The sequence below is a fragment of the Aotus nancymaae genome, unplaced genomic scaffold (assembly GCF_030222135.1).
Source record: "Aotus nancymaae isolate 86718 unplaced genomic scaffold, 86718_ANA_hifiasm-v0.15.2.pri h1tg000040l, whole genome shotgun sequence".
Lineage (NCBI taxonomy): Eukaryota > Metazoa > Chordata > Mammalia > Primates > Aotidae > Aotus > Aotus nancymaae.
In genome coordinates, this window is record NW_026988454.1 from 95,429,633 (window position 1) to 95,447,553 (window position 17,921).

The following is a 17,921-nucleotide window of genomic DNA, read 5'->3' on the forward strand; positions in this document are numbered from 1 at the left end:
GTAAGTGCCCACGTGAGGAGAAAGAAAAGATCTAAAATTGACACCCTATCGTCAAAATTGAAAGAGCTAGAGGAGCAAGATCAAAAAAACTCAAAATCTAGCAGAAGACAAGAAATAACTAAGATCAGAGCAGAACTGAAGGAGATAGAGACACAAAAAACCCTTCAAAGAATCAATAAATCCAGGAGCTGATTTTTTGAAAAGATCAACAAAATACAGACCACTAGCCAGATTAATAAAAAAGAAAAGAGAGAATAACCAAATAGATGCAATAAAAAACGATAAAAGGGATATCACCACAGATTCCACAGAAATTCAAACCATCATCAGAGATTATTACAAACAACTCTATGCATATAAACTAGGAAACCTGGAAGAAATGGATAAATTCCTGGACAGTGGCCTCCTCCCAAGCCTAAACCAGGAAGAAGTCGAAACCCTGAATAGACCAATAACAAGGTCTGAAGTCGAGGCAGCAATTAAGAGCCTACCACCCAAAAAAAGGCCAGATCCAGATGGGTTCACAGCCGAATTCTACCAGACATACAAAGAGGAGCTGGTACCATTCCGCCTGAAACTATTCCAAATAATCCAAAAAGAGGGAATCCTTCCCAAATCATTTTATGAGACCAACATCATCCTGATACCAAAACCTGGCAGAGACTCAACAAAAAAAGAAAACTACAGGCCAATATCCATGATGAACAAAGATGCAAAAATCTTCAATAAAATACTGGCAAGCTGATTGCAACAGCACATCAAAAAGCTTATCCACCATAATCAAGTAGGATTCATCCCAGGGATGCAAGGCTGGTTCAACATACCCAAGTCTATAAACATAATTCACCACATAAACAGAACCAAAGACAAAAACCACATGATTATTTCAATTGATGCAGAGAAGGCCTTCGACAAAACTCAACAGCCCTTTATGCTAAAAACCCTCAATAAACTAGGTATTGAAGGAACATATCTCAAAATAATAAAAGCTATTTATGACACACCAACAGCCAATGTCGTACTGAATAGGCAAAAACTGGAAGCATTCCCTTTGAAATCTGGCACTAGACAAGGATGCCCTTTCTCACCACTCCTATTCAATATAATATTGGAAGTTCTAGCCAGAGCAATCAGGCAAGAAAAAGAAATAAAGGGTACTCAATTAGGAAAGGAGGAAGTCAAATTGTCTCTACTTGCAGACGACATGATTGTATATCTAGAAGACTCCATCGTCTCAGCCCAAAATCTCCTGAAACTGATAAGCAACTTCAGCAAAGTCTCAGGATACAAAATCAATGTGCAAAAATTACAAGCATTCCTATACACCAATAACAGACTTAAAGAGAGCCAAATCAAGAACGAACTGCCATTCACAATTGCTACAAAGAAAATAAAATACCTAGGAATACAACTAACAAGGGACATAAAGGACCTCTTCAAGGAGAACTACAAACCACTGCTCAATGAAATAAGAGAGGACACAAACAGATGGAGAAACTTTCCATGCTCATGGTTAGGAAGAATCAGTATCGTGAAAATGGCCATTCTGCCCAATGTAATCTATAGATTCAACGCTATCCCCATCAAGCTACCAATGACCTTCTTCACAGAACTGGAAAAAGCCACCTTAAACTTCATATGGAACCAAAAGAGAGCCCGCATAGCCAAGTCAATTCTAAGCAAAAAGAACAAAGCAGTAGGCATCACACTACTGGACATCAAACTATACTACAAGGCTACAGTAATCAAAACAGCATGGTACTGGTACCAAAACAGAGATATAGACCAATGGAACAGAACAGAGGCATCGGAGGCAACACAACATATCTACAACCATCCGATCTTTGACAAATGTGACAAAAACAAGCAATGGGGAAAGGATTCCCTGTTTAATAAATGGTGTTGGGAAAACTGGCTAGCCATATACAGAAAGCAGAAACTGGACCCCTTCCTGACACCTTACACTAAAATTAACTCCAGATGGATTAAAGACTTAAGCATAAGACCTAACAGCAAAAAAACCCTAGAAGAAAATCTAGGCAAAACCATTCAGGACATAGGCGTAGGCAAGGACTTCATGACCAAAACACCAAAAACATTGGCAACAAAAGCCAAAATAGACAAATGGGACCTAATCAAACTCCACAGCTTCTGCACAGCAAAAGAAACAGTCATTAGAGTGAATTGGCAACCAACAGAATCGGAAAAAATTTTTGCAGCTTACCCATCTGACAAAGGGCTGATATCTAGAATTTACAAAGAACTAAAACAGATTTACAAGAAAAAAACAAGCCCATTCAAAAGTGGGCAAAGGGTATGAACAGATACTTTACAAAAGAAGACATACACGAGGCCAACAAACATATGAAAAAATGCTCATCGTCACTGGTCATTAGAGAAATGCAAATCAAAACTACATTGAGATACCATCTCACGCCAGTTAGAATGGCGATCATTAAAAAATATGGAGACAACAGATGCTGGAGAGGGTGTGGAGAAATAGGAACACTTTTACACTGTTGGTGGGAGTGTAAATTACTTCAACCATTGTGGAAGACAGTGTGGCGATTCCTCAAGGACCTGGAAATAGAAATTCCATTTGACCCAGCAATCCCATTACTGGGTATATATCCAAAGGATTATGAGTCATTCTACTATAAGGACACATGCACACGAATGTTCACTGCAGCACAGTTTACAATAGCAAAGACCTGGAACCCACCCAAATGCCCACTGATGATAGACTGGACAAGGTAAATGTGGCACATATACACCATGGAATATTATGCAGCCATTAAAAACGATGAGTTCGCGTCCTTTGTAGGGACATGGATCAATCTGGAAACCATCATTCTCAGCAAACTGACACAAGAACACAAAATCAAACACCGCATGTTCTCACTCATAGGCAGGTGTTGAACAATGAGAACACATGAACACAGGGAGGGGAGCACTACATACTGGGGTCTGTTGGGGGGAAAAAGGGGAGGGACAGTGGGTGGTGGGGAGTTGGAGAGAGATAGCATGGGGAGAAATGCCACATATAGGTGAAGGGGAGGAAGGCCACGTATGCACCTATGCACACTGCCACGTATGCACCTATGCAACAATCTTGCATGTTCTTCACACGTACCCCAAAACCTAAAATGCAATAAAAAATGGAAAGAAGGAAGGAAGGAAGGAAGGAAGGGAGGGAGGGAGGGAGGGAGGGAGGGAGGGAGGGAGGGAGGGAAAGAAAGACAGACCGACAAAAAAGACTTGAAAGTAAAACTGTTCCTTTATCCATGGGCTGCAGAACAGATACTGTGTTGATAGGCATGAAACAACATGTTTGTACATGTCCATCAGAGCTCCTGAATTGTCAATGAGCAGTAATATTTTGAAAAAAAAATATTTCTTTCTGAGTGGCAGGTCTCAACAATTGGCTTAAACTATTTAGTAAACCATGCTAAAAAACAGATGTGCCATCACCCAGGCTTTGTTGTTACACTCAGCACTGGCAGAACAGATGTAGCACAATTCTTAAGGGCCTTAGGATTTTCAAAATGGCAAATAAACATTAGTTTCAACTTAAAGTCACCAGCTGCATTTTCCTAACAAGAAAGCCTTTCTTGAAGCTTTGAAGCCATGCATTGACTTTACCTCTCCAGTGTGAATGTCCTAGATGGCATCATCTTCCAACAGAAGGCTGTTTAGTCTCCATTGAAAATGTGTTGTTTAGTGTAGTCACCTTCATCAGTTATCTTAGTTACATCTTCTGGATAACTTGATCTTTCATCTTGATTTTTATGTTCTGCAGATGGCTTCTTTTCTTAAACTTATGAATCAGCCTGGGAACAGTGGCTCATACCTGTAATTCCAGCACTCTGAGAGGCTACGGCAGGAGAATTACTTAAGCCTAGGAGTTCGGGAAGAGCCTGGGCAATATACCAAGCCACATTTTTACGAAAAAAAAAAAAAAATTAGCTGGGCATGGTGGTGTGCATGTGTAGTTTTAGGTACACAGGAGGCTGAGGCAGGACGATTGCTTGAGCCCAGGAGATAGAGGCTGCAGTAAGTTGACTGCCCTACTGCATTCTAGCCTGGGTGACACCGTCAGAACCTGTCAAAAAAACAGACAAGGAGAGAGATCCAAGATGGCTGATCACTAGCAGCTCGGGCACCTAGCTCCCAGTGAAAGCGCAGAGAACGAGAGGATGCCACATTTTCAGACGAATATTTGTTGCTCACGGACCAAGAGATTCCCAGCGGAGGAGCCCCATGAGTCGCCAGGGCGACTCTTGTGGCCAGTGCGGCAGTTTAGCTGGCACCTTAGAGCAGCAGTTCTTGGTGCAGAGTCCGGAGATTCCCAGACAGAAAACCATCATCAATCTTAACACCGCTGTTTTGGCCGGCGCAGTGGATTGCTCAGATTTCGGCGCTGGGAATCAAAAAGTTGGACGTCCGCTCAGAGACCCAGTTAGAAAGTCGGTAATTACAAAGACGACAGAGGGATAAATATATAATGAAGGGAAGAAAGCAGCCTAAAAAGGCAGAGAATACTCAAAATCAGAGTGCCTCTGCCTCTACAGGGGATCGCAATTCCTCAGCAGTAACGGAACAAGGCTTAATGGAGAACGAGTGTGTTCCAATAACAGAAGCAGGTTTCAAAATGTGGGTGATAAGAAACTTCCGTGAATTAAAAGAACTTGTTCTAACCCAATGCAAAGAAACTAAGAACTTTGAAAAACGGTTTGATGAAATGCTAACGAGAATGGACAATTTAGAGAGGAACATAAGTGAATTGATGGAGCTGAAAAACACAACACGAGAACTTCGCGAAGTATGCACAAGTTTAAACAGTCGAATTGATCAAGCAGAAGAAAGGATATCAGAAGTCGAGGACCAGCTCAGTGAAATGAAATGAGAAGACAAGATTGGAGAAAAAAGGATAAAAAGGAATGAGCAAAGCCTCCAGGAAATGTGGGACTATGTGAAAAGACCTAATTTACGTTTGATAGGTGTACCTGAATGTAATGAAGAGAATGAATCCAAGTTGGAAAATACTCTTCAGGATATCATTCAGGAAAACTTTCCCAACCTAGCAAGGCAGGGTAATATTCAACTTCAGGTAATACAGAGAACACCACAAAGATATTCTTCAAGAAGACCAACCCCAAGGCACATAATCACCAGATTTATTAGGGTTGAAATGAAGGAGAAAATACTAAGGGCAGCCAGAGAGAAAGGTCAGGTTACCCATAAAGGGAAACCTATCAGACTTACAGCAGATCTCTCAGCAGAAACCCTACAAGCTAGAAAAGAGTGGGAACCAATATTTAACAACCTTAAAGAAAAGAACTTTCAACCCAGAATTTTCTATCCAGCCAAACTAAGCTTTATGAGCGAAGGAAAAATTAAATCTTTTGCGAACAAACAAGTACTTAGAGACTTCACCACCACCAGGCCTACTTTACAAGAACTTCTGAAAGAAGTACTATACATATAAAGGAACAACCAATATCAGCCTTTCCAAAAATATATCAAAAAGCAAGAACATTAACACAATGAAAAATTTACATCAACTAATGGGCAAAACAGCCAGCTAGCATCAAATACCAGTATTAAACTTATATATATTCTAATTGGATAAAAAGCCAAAACCCATCGGTATGCTGCATCCAGACTCATCTTACATGCAACAATACACAAAGACTCAAAACAAAGAGGAGGAAGATTTACCAACCAAACAGAGAGTAAAAATAAACAAATAAACAAAAAGCAGGAAATGCAATTCTCGCCTCTGATAAAGTAGACTTTAAAGCAACAAAGATCAAAAGAGGCAAAGAAGGACATCACATAATGGCAAAAGGATTAACATAACAAGAAGAGCTAACGATTCTATAGATCAATGAGACAGAAGATTAACAAGGACATTCAGGACTTGAACTCAGACCCGGAACAAGCAAACTTAATAAACATTTATAGAACTCTCCACTTCAAATACACAAAACATACATTACCACCTCACACTTATTCCAAAAGTGACTACATAATCACTCCTCAGTAATCGCATAGCATATCATAGGTTTGAAAAAAAAACCAGACAAAACAGAAACACAAAAAAACTCATGACTCAACCTATGCTAGCTTCAAACTTTTCATCTGAGGCTTCCACATCTCTCTCCGCCTTCACAGAATTGAAGAGAGTTAGAGTCTTATTAAGGATTAGGCTTTGGCTTAAGGGAATGTTGTGGCTGGTTTGAAGTTCTATCCAAACCACTCCAACTTTCTCCATATAACCAAAGGACTGTTATTATTATTAATATTATTATTATTCATGTGTTCACTGGAGTAGCACTTTCCAATTTCCTTCAAGAATTTTTCCTTTGTATTCACAACTTAGCTAACTATTTGGTGCAATAGGCCTAGCTTTCAGTCTATTTTGGCTTTCCACATGCTTTCCTCACTAGCTTAATCATTTCTATTAAAGCTTTTTGATTTAAAATGAGCAAGGTGAGACTCTTCCTTTTACTAGAACACAGAGGTTACTGTAGGTGTTAATGTTGTGTTTCACAGAATAGGGAGTTCAGAGGAAAAGGATAAAGGGAATAGCTGATCAGTGGAGCAGTCAGAACACAAACATTTATAAATTAATTTAAAACATGTATTTATGTTATAATTTTGTTATAACATTTGCCACCTTACACTGGTGCAGTCTGCAGACCCCTGAAACAATTACAGCAGTAACATCAAAGATCACTAATCACAGATCACCATAAAGATAGACTAATAATAAGAAAATCTGAAATATTGCAATTACCAAAATGTGACATGGAAGACCCAAAGTAAACATCTGCTGTTGGAAAATATGATTCCAACAGACTTGCTTGGAGCAGGATTGCCACAAACATTCAATTTGTAAAAAAAAAAAAAAAAACCATAGCAATATCTGTACAGTGCAAATAAAGCAACATGCAATAAAACAAGGTATTCCTGTGTAGAATACTACGGTGGTTTTACAAATACTGAGTTTTTGAAAGTTAAGTATGTTAAGTATACAATCTTCTGGAGCCGAATACAATACTAACATCTGGTAAAATTGTATGCTGCTGTGAATTTTCCAAAATAACAAATATCAGTGAAATCTTAATTTATATTTCAAGTGCAGTTTAGAGTCTCACTTTTGCTTAGGATTAAGAAATCCTTTCAGAAATTATCTAAGAAGTATACTTTTTAAAAAATATTGTAAGAAGCCAAAGTTGGTATGTTTAGTATATAGTGTTTTTCAAAGATATAAAAATAAAGCATTAAGGTAAAAGAATTTACTAGATTCTTCCTAATTATTAACATAAGATGCCACTTGTTATACTTTTTAAAAGACAATCCAGGTACACTACACAGTCAATTTTTAAATTCCATGGGAGTCACCCAAGGAAGAAACCTAATTTGGAAAACATGCTATATCTTTGGTTGCTCTCAGTTCCTATGTGCCTCTTAGAACAAGAATATCTCACACACCCCTTATATATTTTTGTACAAGGTCCCAAATGCAAGGTCCCAATTCTGCATTGTTAGTTCACCTAAAGAAACAGTTATTTATTCTAGGGGTTAACCAACTTTTCCTTAAAAGCCCAGAAAGTAAATGTTTTAGGCTTTGTGGGACAGTTGGTCTATGTTTCAATTATTCAACTGTCCCTTCATAGATCTCCAACGGTCATAGGACATTCATAAATGAATGTGCATGGCTGGGTTCTAATAAAACCTTATTTACAAAAAACAGGCAGCTAGCTCATGAGGCTGTAGTTACTGATTCCTAATTTTATTCAATGCTAGAGGGCAAAGAACAGCCAAATGGATTAATTGGGGGCCATGTGTCTGTAAACTGTTATCACAGACAGTGTAAACTATCACGATAGACAATCTAAAGGATTTTTGAAGGAAATTTTTACCATAGTTTTGCATTATATGTTGACATTCTCAAAGAATATAGTCTCCAATGCAGAGCCTCATTTCCAGTACAGGTAGGCACTTATTATTTAACTGGCAGTTAATGTGACCTTGAAGTTAGCTAATCTATTGAACCTAAACCTAGATATGTAAAAAAGATAGTGATACTCACCTCACAAGGTTGTCAAGAGTTTGAGGATTAAGGTACATATAAAGCACTTAGTATAGTATCTAAGAGTAAGAATTTAATATATGAATTTAGTTTTATTTTTATGTACTTTGCTGCCTTAGTTTTATTACCTTTAAAATGGGAATAATACCAGTATCATAAGATTATTACAAGAATTAAATAAGTCAATATATCTAAAGAACTAAAATAGTGAATATTACATAGTGTTAAGTTTTAGCTCTTATTATTAAAAGTTATTCTAATAGACAAATCATTTAAAAGATAGGGCCCATGGTAGCAAAAGGAAATAGAATTACTGTATTGAGGGCTAAGATGGCTTGCATACCATCAAGTTTAAACAGATGAGTAAATGAGAAATAACAAAAGAACCAATGAATTTGGAGATCAAGTACTATTTATCTTCATTTTAAAGTCTCTAGAAGTCATTTAAGATATAAGGACTTAGTTATACTGATGTAGCTCAATAATACAACCCCCAAAATTAGAAATAGAACAATAATATTTTTAGGGAGTCAGGTAAGAAATACAGTAACAGTTCAAGTTTTAATTTGGGACTTACTAAATAAACAGCATCAAAATATCCCAGAATCTCCCCCATGCCTACAGTTATAAAGCTCTCAGTACAGCACCCCTAATTATTCCCTGTCCCCAAAACTAACAATGGGTACTATACAAGCCCAGGAAAAAAAAGTCAACATTATGATACACTTTATCTTTTAACATGTATTTATATATTTTAAGATTTTTTCTTTTCTTTGAAAATTTACCATTTGAAAGACAATTAAATTAATATCTACTCCCTAAGAACAGAATCTTCCAGTTTTAGACACACAGCACTGACAGCAGTAAAACTTTGAAAAGCTCAAAGAAGAACTGCTGATTAGTTTTGGTGCACAATAGATTTCATGGAACTGAGGTAATTGAAGTTTTTTAGATAAGACAAAATATCCTAATAATGAACAGCTTAATGTAAAGCTTTATCATTTGTCATGCACTAGCACATGCAGCCTATAATTAACCACATCCCACATGAGAAATTACACTTTCACAGCAGCTTTTGCATAACTTTTCTAAACTGCAAAGCTTTTAAAAAAGTGACAAATCTTGTTAAGAATGTAGTTAGGTCCCATATCATATGAGTTTAATTCAGTATGGTTATACTTGCTCTAGGGATAAGACAATGATATTTATATCTATAAAAGTACAGAGATGTAGTTTCAAAGAGCAATGAGCTTTAGAAAGATGGATAGATGAAAGGAAAGACTGGAGGGAAGGAAGGAGAAAGGCAAGCTTGTTTTCTTACCAGCCTCTCCTACAAAACCTCCAAATTACAGTGTTTCATGATTAAAAGAATAAAAAGTGTTGTTATAATAACTAAGGTAATTTTTTTAAAGGCTACAGATTACATTAAATATGGGGGCTAGTTTTCTGGTCCAAGAATTGCCATCTCATATTATTAACATAAGCAGTAGTCCATCTCAAACATGTTAGACAAAGATCCTCTTTAAACAAGTCTGATAACCAGATGAACAATAAAAATCAATACCTCACATAAGTATTACTGTAATTTGTAAAAAGGAGTAACCTTTAGTTTGAAAAATAAGAATGCCAGAGGTAACAACAGCAAATATACAGTTAATGCAAAAGCCTAACATGAATCATACCAGGTAATGAAAAGTTGAAATCTTCACCTAGATCTTATGATCTAGCTGCAAAGAGTGCCAAATTATAATAACCCTATCTATTTTCAAAGGCAATCAAGACTTAAATGTGGCAGCACTGATTTTACTCAGACTACTATCATTAAATAGTACTCAAGTGACCCAATACAGGAGGGAAAGTCTGGAGGTTTTAGGAAGTTTCTTAACAGCTCTTTGAGCATCTCATCCTTCCCACCCCACATCCAACAAAAGAAAATATTATGCGCTATGTCAACCAGTTATTTTGAAAAATAAAAAAGATAATGTATATAAAATGTCATGGTCAGGGTTTGGTATAGCTCAAGCTTTAAAAGCTTTGCAATTTACAAAAATTATTCAAAAGCTGCTATGTCGAAGGTCAAGGATTTACCAATACTAGTCACTAATCAATTCACTATAAAAATCTCATCTTTCCTGAAATCTATAGATAAGGACCAAATATTTTAAAATATATCAGCCAAGATAACAGAACTAATAATGCAGTATCTCATTAGCACTGTATCTCCCTAAGGTGTATCATAAAATTTGTGGTAATGAAGAAACAGTATTCCTACCAACCTACACAAAATGGTGCATAGAACAGTTCAGTAAGTTAAGATACCAAGAAGATATATACTGTCCTTCCCTCAATATCTTTCATAATTTGAAAACAACATAGAATCAGTATAATAAATTAAATAATTTAGAAACTATTCTCATCCATAGGTAACACATAAAGGATGAAACCAAAACTTTCAAAAACCTCAAGTAATTTACCCAGTTACATTTAAGGGACACCTAAAAAACACAACCCAACCCAACCTCCCCAGCCTGCCACAGACACAAACTTCCAGAAAAGGAAGATTCTTCAATTTGAGGAGTCACGCGTATTAACTCAGGCTTGTGGATGGGAAGCAAAAAAGGAGGGAATAAATTAACGTAACCAGCAAGCAGCTGGTAACAACCAACTAAAATGCTCATTTGTAAGCTCTGCTGTTTTTCCTTCTATCATGCTTTATTCTTCAGGATTCAGCCGTGGGCTTTCATTTTTCAGAGAAGGAAAAGAATTCTCAAGATTCTCAATAAAATCTGCAAAATAAAAGACTACTGCCCTAGGTAAATATAACCTGATTCAGCCCTTTATATCATCACCTACATGCTAAGTGACTCCTCAATCTGAAATACTGCTCTCTTCCAGGGTTCAGACTTGTGTTTCCAATCACCATGGGGTAACTCCATGAATATGTGTAACAGAAGCATGAATCTGCCCAAAATAATAAAGCATGGCTTGTTATCTTTCATTTCTAACTCTTAATCCTTCCGCTGCTAATGAATTCCTTCTCCCAGTGAATAAGTTTTATGGTCAACCAAGCTAGAAATTTCGGGGTTATTTTAGTGACTCCCTCAGAACCAAAGCCAATCTTAACCTAGTCAACTACTACTGCTTTCCCAACTTCTTTTCAATCTTTCAAATTTAATCCTGTCCATTCCCAATGCCACTATTTAACTTAGATCATCATTGCTCATTTTGGGTCTGTACAAGTATTTCACATGGTCTCTCTGCTTCCAGGCTCTCTTCCCACCCCCAACTATTCTACCTTATGGTAGAAGTTGATGTTTCTCCTGCTTCAAAACCCTTCATGTGTTTTTAAGCACTTGGGCCAATGAAATGAAGTCTAAACTACTCTACATCATATTGAAAACCCTTCACAATTTGGAACGAAATACCTTCCAAGCTGCCTCTGTCCTAAAAGGTCATGTTCCCTCATACCTCTAGACTTTTACTCAATTTTTTTATATGAAATGAACCTTCTACCACTAACCCTGCAAACTTTCTGTAACAAAAATAGCCTTGGATATCAGATTGCTAAATTTGTGAGAAAGGAGTAGGGCAAGCAGAAACAGAAAAGGCCAAATACAAATTACTAACTTCTCAATTTAAATTATAATTTAAGAGATTTCTGTCAAAATACGGAATTAAGTATCTAATGACCTATATCTCTGTGTGATATAGGCCACACAAATTGTTTTACTATACAAATGGGTACAATTTATCTTTAATAAACTACATTTTATTGTCAAAGTCACAAACGTTACCTTCAAACAGAATCCAAATACTTACAATTAATCAGATAATCTTATTTATAAAGCAGCACAATTTTGATGAGCTGCTTTTTCAACCTATGAGTCACAAAAATCCTACAGAATCATGATTTTATATTTAACAAACATAAAAAATATATTAAAATGTCTGTGGGAAAATATCCTATCCGCTCATAAAGGTGGATTCATAAAGCAAACATAGTTCTACAACCTATAACACAGTGTCAGAATAAATTACTCAGAATGTATACTATGTAATTTGTCTTCTAAATGCCACAATGCCTCACATATATATAACTACTATATAAAGGTAATCAAAGAATATATAGAAGTGATTTTTAAAATACTCAGGATGCTTACAAATCAAGTCTCTAATAACAGTCTAAAATAAAAAACAACATATACTTTTCAATCGAGAGATGGAGCGCAATCAAGAAGAATCAGTCATAACATTTTACACTTAGTACCAGAGATGTTCCTTAACTTACAGTGGGTTAGGCCCCAGTAAACCCATCCTAAGTTGAAAACATTTTAAGTCAAAAATGCATTTAATACACCTAACCTACCAAACATAGCTTAGCCTAGCCTACATTAAATGTGCTCAGAACACTAAAATTAGCCTACGGTTGAACAAAATCACCTAACACAAAGCCTATTTTTAATAACGTAGTTAATATCTCATGTAATTTATTGAGTACTGCACTGAATATGACAATAGAATGGTTACACAAGTACTCAAAGTACAGTTTCTACCAAACGCATACTGCTTTTTCACCATCATGAACTGGAAAAATCATAAGTCAAGCCATCACTAAATCAGGGGTCTATAATTACATCTAAATACCATATGTATCATGTATTTTTAGGTAATTATGTAATCTGTGTACCAAATTCCTACTAAAAACCTACTATATACAAAGCACAGCTCACAGCAAGTGAATTTCTATCTTTAATGAACAACAGTGTAATAAAGCTCACATCTTCCTAAATACTAACAGATAAAACATGAACAGTAAAAATGACTTAATGTTTTTTAAACTCAAAATAAATAAATCTTAAAGGATACTGATCTGTCTGTGGTCTTCGAAAGTTCTCTGGAAGATTGGCTTCATAGAGTAGTCTTGCTTTAGTATTTCCCATATCTTGCATGCACTATAATTAAAAAAAAAAAAAGGATTTTCATTACTCACATGAACATTAAAGAGTGATGACTGTACATACATATACGTATATATAGACATATACACAAATACCAAATAATTTATTGTCTCCAATATATATTCTCTTAGAAATATAATTTAAATCACAGCTATGAAATTAATCACTCAAGTTAAAATAGAAGTATATTTTTAACCCTTCATATTTATCAACATATGTTGATCCACAGTCCATAGTCTTATAAACACCCTTTTTTGTGAAAATAATACCACCTTTACACTTACTATTTCCTAAAAGTGAATTCCCTGGTAGTATGTAGGCAGTATCACTATTTTTTTTAATGTGCTTCCAGGACTAAGAAGTTTTCTTTGTTTTGAGCTTCACAACACCCTGAAATTCTACCAATTTACAATCAAGATCACAATGAAGGCCAGATAAAAGAGAAACAGTGCTGACCTAAAAGTCTGCATAAATGTACTAATTTCTTTTGAGTTATTAGTAATAATCCCTTTGAGGGGTTTCCCTACAAAACCCTACCAATAAATTGTGCTTAATGCCCAAACCTTACGTATAAGTTCAGTTCATAGAAGCACCTCTCTAAAAATCTGTGAATTCCAATGGTAAGAACCATTGCTTGGTAAGCATAAAACAATTTGACAATCATTTCAACCAGTTTCAGTGTCATCTACAAGGAATGACTATCCAAACAGTACTTCTTTGATATTCTATCATATTAGAAACTAAATAAAAGATTTATGAACATTATAATATTATATTACATCATTTACATACAACTTGAGTTCCTTAAAACGGTTTAACTGGTCCAAAGGTCAGTTTTTGTAATTTTTCTTCCTGATTTCCCAAACACACCCCCATATGTCCGAGATGACAATCCAGGTTTAACAGGTTACCTGACATCTGCCTTGAGTTGTTGCCCTCAAGTGTACACAGAACTAGCTTTCTTTAAGCAAAAAATACAGTGACTCTTCTCCCAACTGAGAGTTTTAAAGTGAACAAAATTCCAATATACAATCACCTCTAAGTATCTATTCCTCCTCACCTCAACGTAAGTATTCTCTCAGAGTAAACTACATTTCTAAGTCTTTCCTCTAGAGACAATTAGAAAGTAAAGTAACAGGTGTGTGGGAAGAAAAATGGATAAAAAAAGTGGGGAGGGCTTTTATCATTAAGCTCTAAGATGACATAGAAGACAAAATAAATCTAAGCTTCAAAATTGTGTAACATAAAAAAATATATAAAAGGTAAACAGTATAAAGTCAGAGGGCTCTATGACATCACAGTGGTAGAGTTAATATGTAAAGAGCTGAGAAAAATGTCAGTAAAGCTCACCCTTCCTGAAAATCGAAAAAATGTTTTCCATCTCAAGCATTCAAATGATGCTGCATCTTTGTGTTGTGATGGGAATTTGTAAACAGAAGATGATCAAGTTATGTAATCATAAAGACATTAAACATTTGGAAATAACTAGATGAAGTAAAAATGTTTCTTAGTCTGCAATGAAGCAAAAAGTAATTCAGATACAGTTCACCGAAACTGCAAAAGAAAGAAAATTTGAAGTTTCTATTGAGCAAGCAAGAGCACATAGAAATTTTAACGGAAAAGTTAGTAAGACTAAAAAGGCTATTACACTATATCTCATCAATCCTCATTCACATTTTAACATCTTTGGAAAAGGAATTCATCTTACAATTGACGGTGTCTAATAACTGGTAACTTTTTTCTTATTAGTCCATAAAGTGGATGTGCTTCTTACAATCGGGAGTATCTTACATTCAATGAATATGACTGTACACATTTAATGTAGGTCATTAATATCTTGGAGGGAAAATAAAAAATGAGGAACAAGGCAGATATGTACACCAAATTATTAAACATTGTTCTAGTGATGTTATCCATCACAAATTGATAGTAACATTAAAATCTGAAAGGCAGAAGTGATGTGAAATAACAAGCCATTTCTATAGGACACCACTGCCAAAAAGTGACTGGGTATAGGTGCATGTATGTGTTTGTTAGTTGGAATCTGAATAAACAAGAATTCAATGACATCACAGATGTAGAGAGATCATTTTGTTATGATAAAAAATATGTTAGTAAGCTTAGTTTCTAGGTTTCTAAAAAGTAGACTAGAGGAATCGCCACACTGTCTTCCACAATGGCTGAATTAATTGACACTGCCACTAACAGTGTAAAAGTATTCCTATTCCTCCACATCCTCTCCAGCATCTGTTGTCTCCTGATTTTTTAATGACTGCCATTCTAACTGGTGTGAGATGGTATCTCAATGTGGTTTTCATTTGCATTTCTCTAATGACTAGTGATGATAAGCATTTTTCATGTGTTTTTTGGCCTCATAAATGTCTTCTTTTGAAGAGTGTCTGTTCATATCCTTTGCCCACTTTTGGATGGGTTTGCTTTTTTCTTGTAAATCTGGTTTAGTTCTTTGCAGATTCTGAATATTAGCCCTTAGTCAGATGGGTAGCTTGCAAAAATTTTTTCCCATTCTGTTGGTTGCCGGTTCACTCTAGTGATTGTTTCTTTTGCTGTGCAGAAACTCTTGAGTTTAATTAGGTCCCAGTTGTCTATTTCAGCTTTTGTTGCCATTGCTTTTGGTGTTTTAGTCATTCAGTCCTTGCCTATGCCTATGTCCTGAATGGTACTGCCTAGGTTTTCTTCTAGGGTTTTTATGATGTTAGGTCTTATGTTTAAATCTTTGATCCATCTGGAGTTAATTTTAGTGTAAGTTGTAAGGAAGGGGTCCAGTTTCAGCTTTCTGCTTATGGTTAGCCAGTTTTCCCAATACCATTTATTAAACAGGGAGTCCTTTCCCCATTGCTTGTTTTTGTCAGGTTTGTCAAAGATCAGATGGTTGTAGATGTGTGGCGTTACTTCCGAGATCTCTGTTCTGTTCAGTTGGTCTGCATCTCTGTTTTGGTACCAGTACCATGGCACTTTGCTTACTGTAGCCTTGTAATATAGTTTGAAGTCAGGTACTGTGATGCCTCCAGCTTTGTTGCTTTGGCTTAGGATTGTCTTGGCTATGCGGGCTCTTTTTTGGTTCCATATGAAGTTTAAGGTGGTTTATTCCAGTTCTGCGAAGAAGGTAAATCATAGCTTGATGGGGATGGCATTGAATCTATAAATTACTTTGGGCAGTATGGCCATTTTCACGATATTGATTCTTCCTAACCATAAGCATGGGATGTTTTTCCATATGTTTGTGTCCTCTCTTATTTCCTTGAGCAGTGGTTTAGAACTCTCCTTGAAGAGGTCCTTCATATCCTTTGTTAGTTGTATTCCTAGGTATTTTATTCTCTTTGTAGCTATTGTGAATGGGATTTTGCTCATGATTTGGTTCTTTTTATTGGTGCATAGGAATGCTTGTGACTTCTGCACATTGATTTTGTATCCTGAGACTTTGCTGAAGTTGCTTATCAGCTCAAGAAGATTTTGGGCTGAGACAATGGGGTCTTCTAAATATACAATCATGTCATCTGCAAATAGAGATAATTTGGTAATTCCTCAAGGATCTGGAAATAGAAATATCATTTGACCCAGCAATCTCATTACTGGGTATATACCCAAAGGATTATAAATCATTCTATTATAAAGACACATGCACACGTATGTTCAATGTGGCATTGTTTACAATAGCAAAGACCTGGAACCAACCCAAATGCCCATCAATAATAGAATGGACAAAGAAAATGTGGCACATATATGCCATTGAATACTATGTAGTCATAAAAAAGGATGAGTTTACATCCTTTGTAGGGACATGGATGAATCTGGAAACCATTATTCTCAGCAAACTGACACAAGAACAGAAAACCAAACACTGCATGGTTTCACTCACAGGCAGGTGATGAACAATGAGAACACATGGGCACAGGGAGGAGAACATCACATATCGGGGTAGGCAGAGGAAGGTGGGGGGCAGGGGAAGGGAGGGACAGCAGGGGGCAGGGAGGTTGGGGAGCGCTAACACTGGGAGAAATGCCTGATGTTAGGTGACGAGGGGGGATAGAGACAGCAAACCACCACGGCGTGTGTGTACCTATGCAACAATCCTGCAGGATATGCACATGTACCCCAGAGCTTAAAGGACAATAAATAAAAAATGGCAAATAGGAAAAAAAAAAGTAGATTAGAAAAGAGTGGAATGTAGGGGAGCAATGGAAGAACCAGTGGAAATGAAAGATTGAGCAATTTGGAAATGAGAGTTAGGGCAGGGGAGAAAAACAACAGAAGCTGATGTTTTTGGGAGGTGAAGAAGAATATGGTGCAAACTAGCTGTCCTCAAGGACTCAAGGCTGTGAAGAGTAAACTGTCCGGTAACTAGCAGAAAAAAAGATAGTGTAACAGCTACAGTGACAAGCATTAGCCTCAATACTTTACCTATATTTGCAATTTTAAATTTCAAAACAACCCTGAGATAGGCATTATTATCCTAACTTTATAGGGGGAAAAAAACTGAATCTATAAAGATGTTAAGTAACAGGCCTAAGTCTCCATAATTCAACTCCTGATAAAACCAACATCACTCATCAATAATTTAGATATTTCAAGCTTCATCCAATGGAACTGGGAATACATCCTGCAGGGCTTACTAACAGCAGGCTCTTTGTTTTAGATGACTGGTTTTCATTTTACAGATGAGGAAACTGAAGCATGAAGAGGTTGTATGACTTTTTCTACTGGGAAATACAATGCATCAGTGACATGGCTGAGACTAAGATCCAGTTCCTTCACTCCCAATCCATACCACCATGCTGCAGCTAGTCAAAATAAGCATCTAGGAAATTTCACCACAATACAGAAGACGCTATAAGTGTTACCTC

The 17,921-nt window shown here is 36.4% G+C and overlaps 1 protein-coding gene across 5 annotated transcripts in view; it reads right to left on the reverse strand.

Moving 5' to 3' along the window:
• Positions 1 to 17,921, reverse strand: part of SMAP1 (small ArfGAP 1) — a 200,752-nt gene that overhangs the window by 85,456 nt on the left and 97,375 nt on the right. For all 5 annotated transcript variants that reach the window (XM_012471864.2, XM_012471863.3, XM_012471865.3 and 2 more), the window contains exon 3: positions 12,968 to 13,053. In XM_012471864.2, coding sequence (XP_012327287.1) covers positions 12,968 to 13,053 — 86 coding nt within the window. The remainder of the gene's footprint in view (positions 1 to 12,967; positions 13,054 to 17,921) is intronic.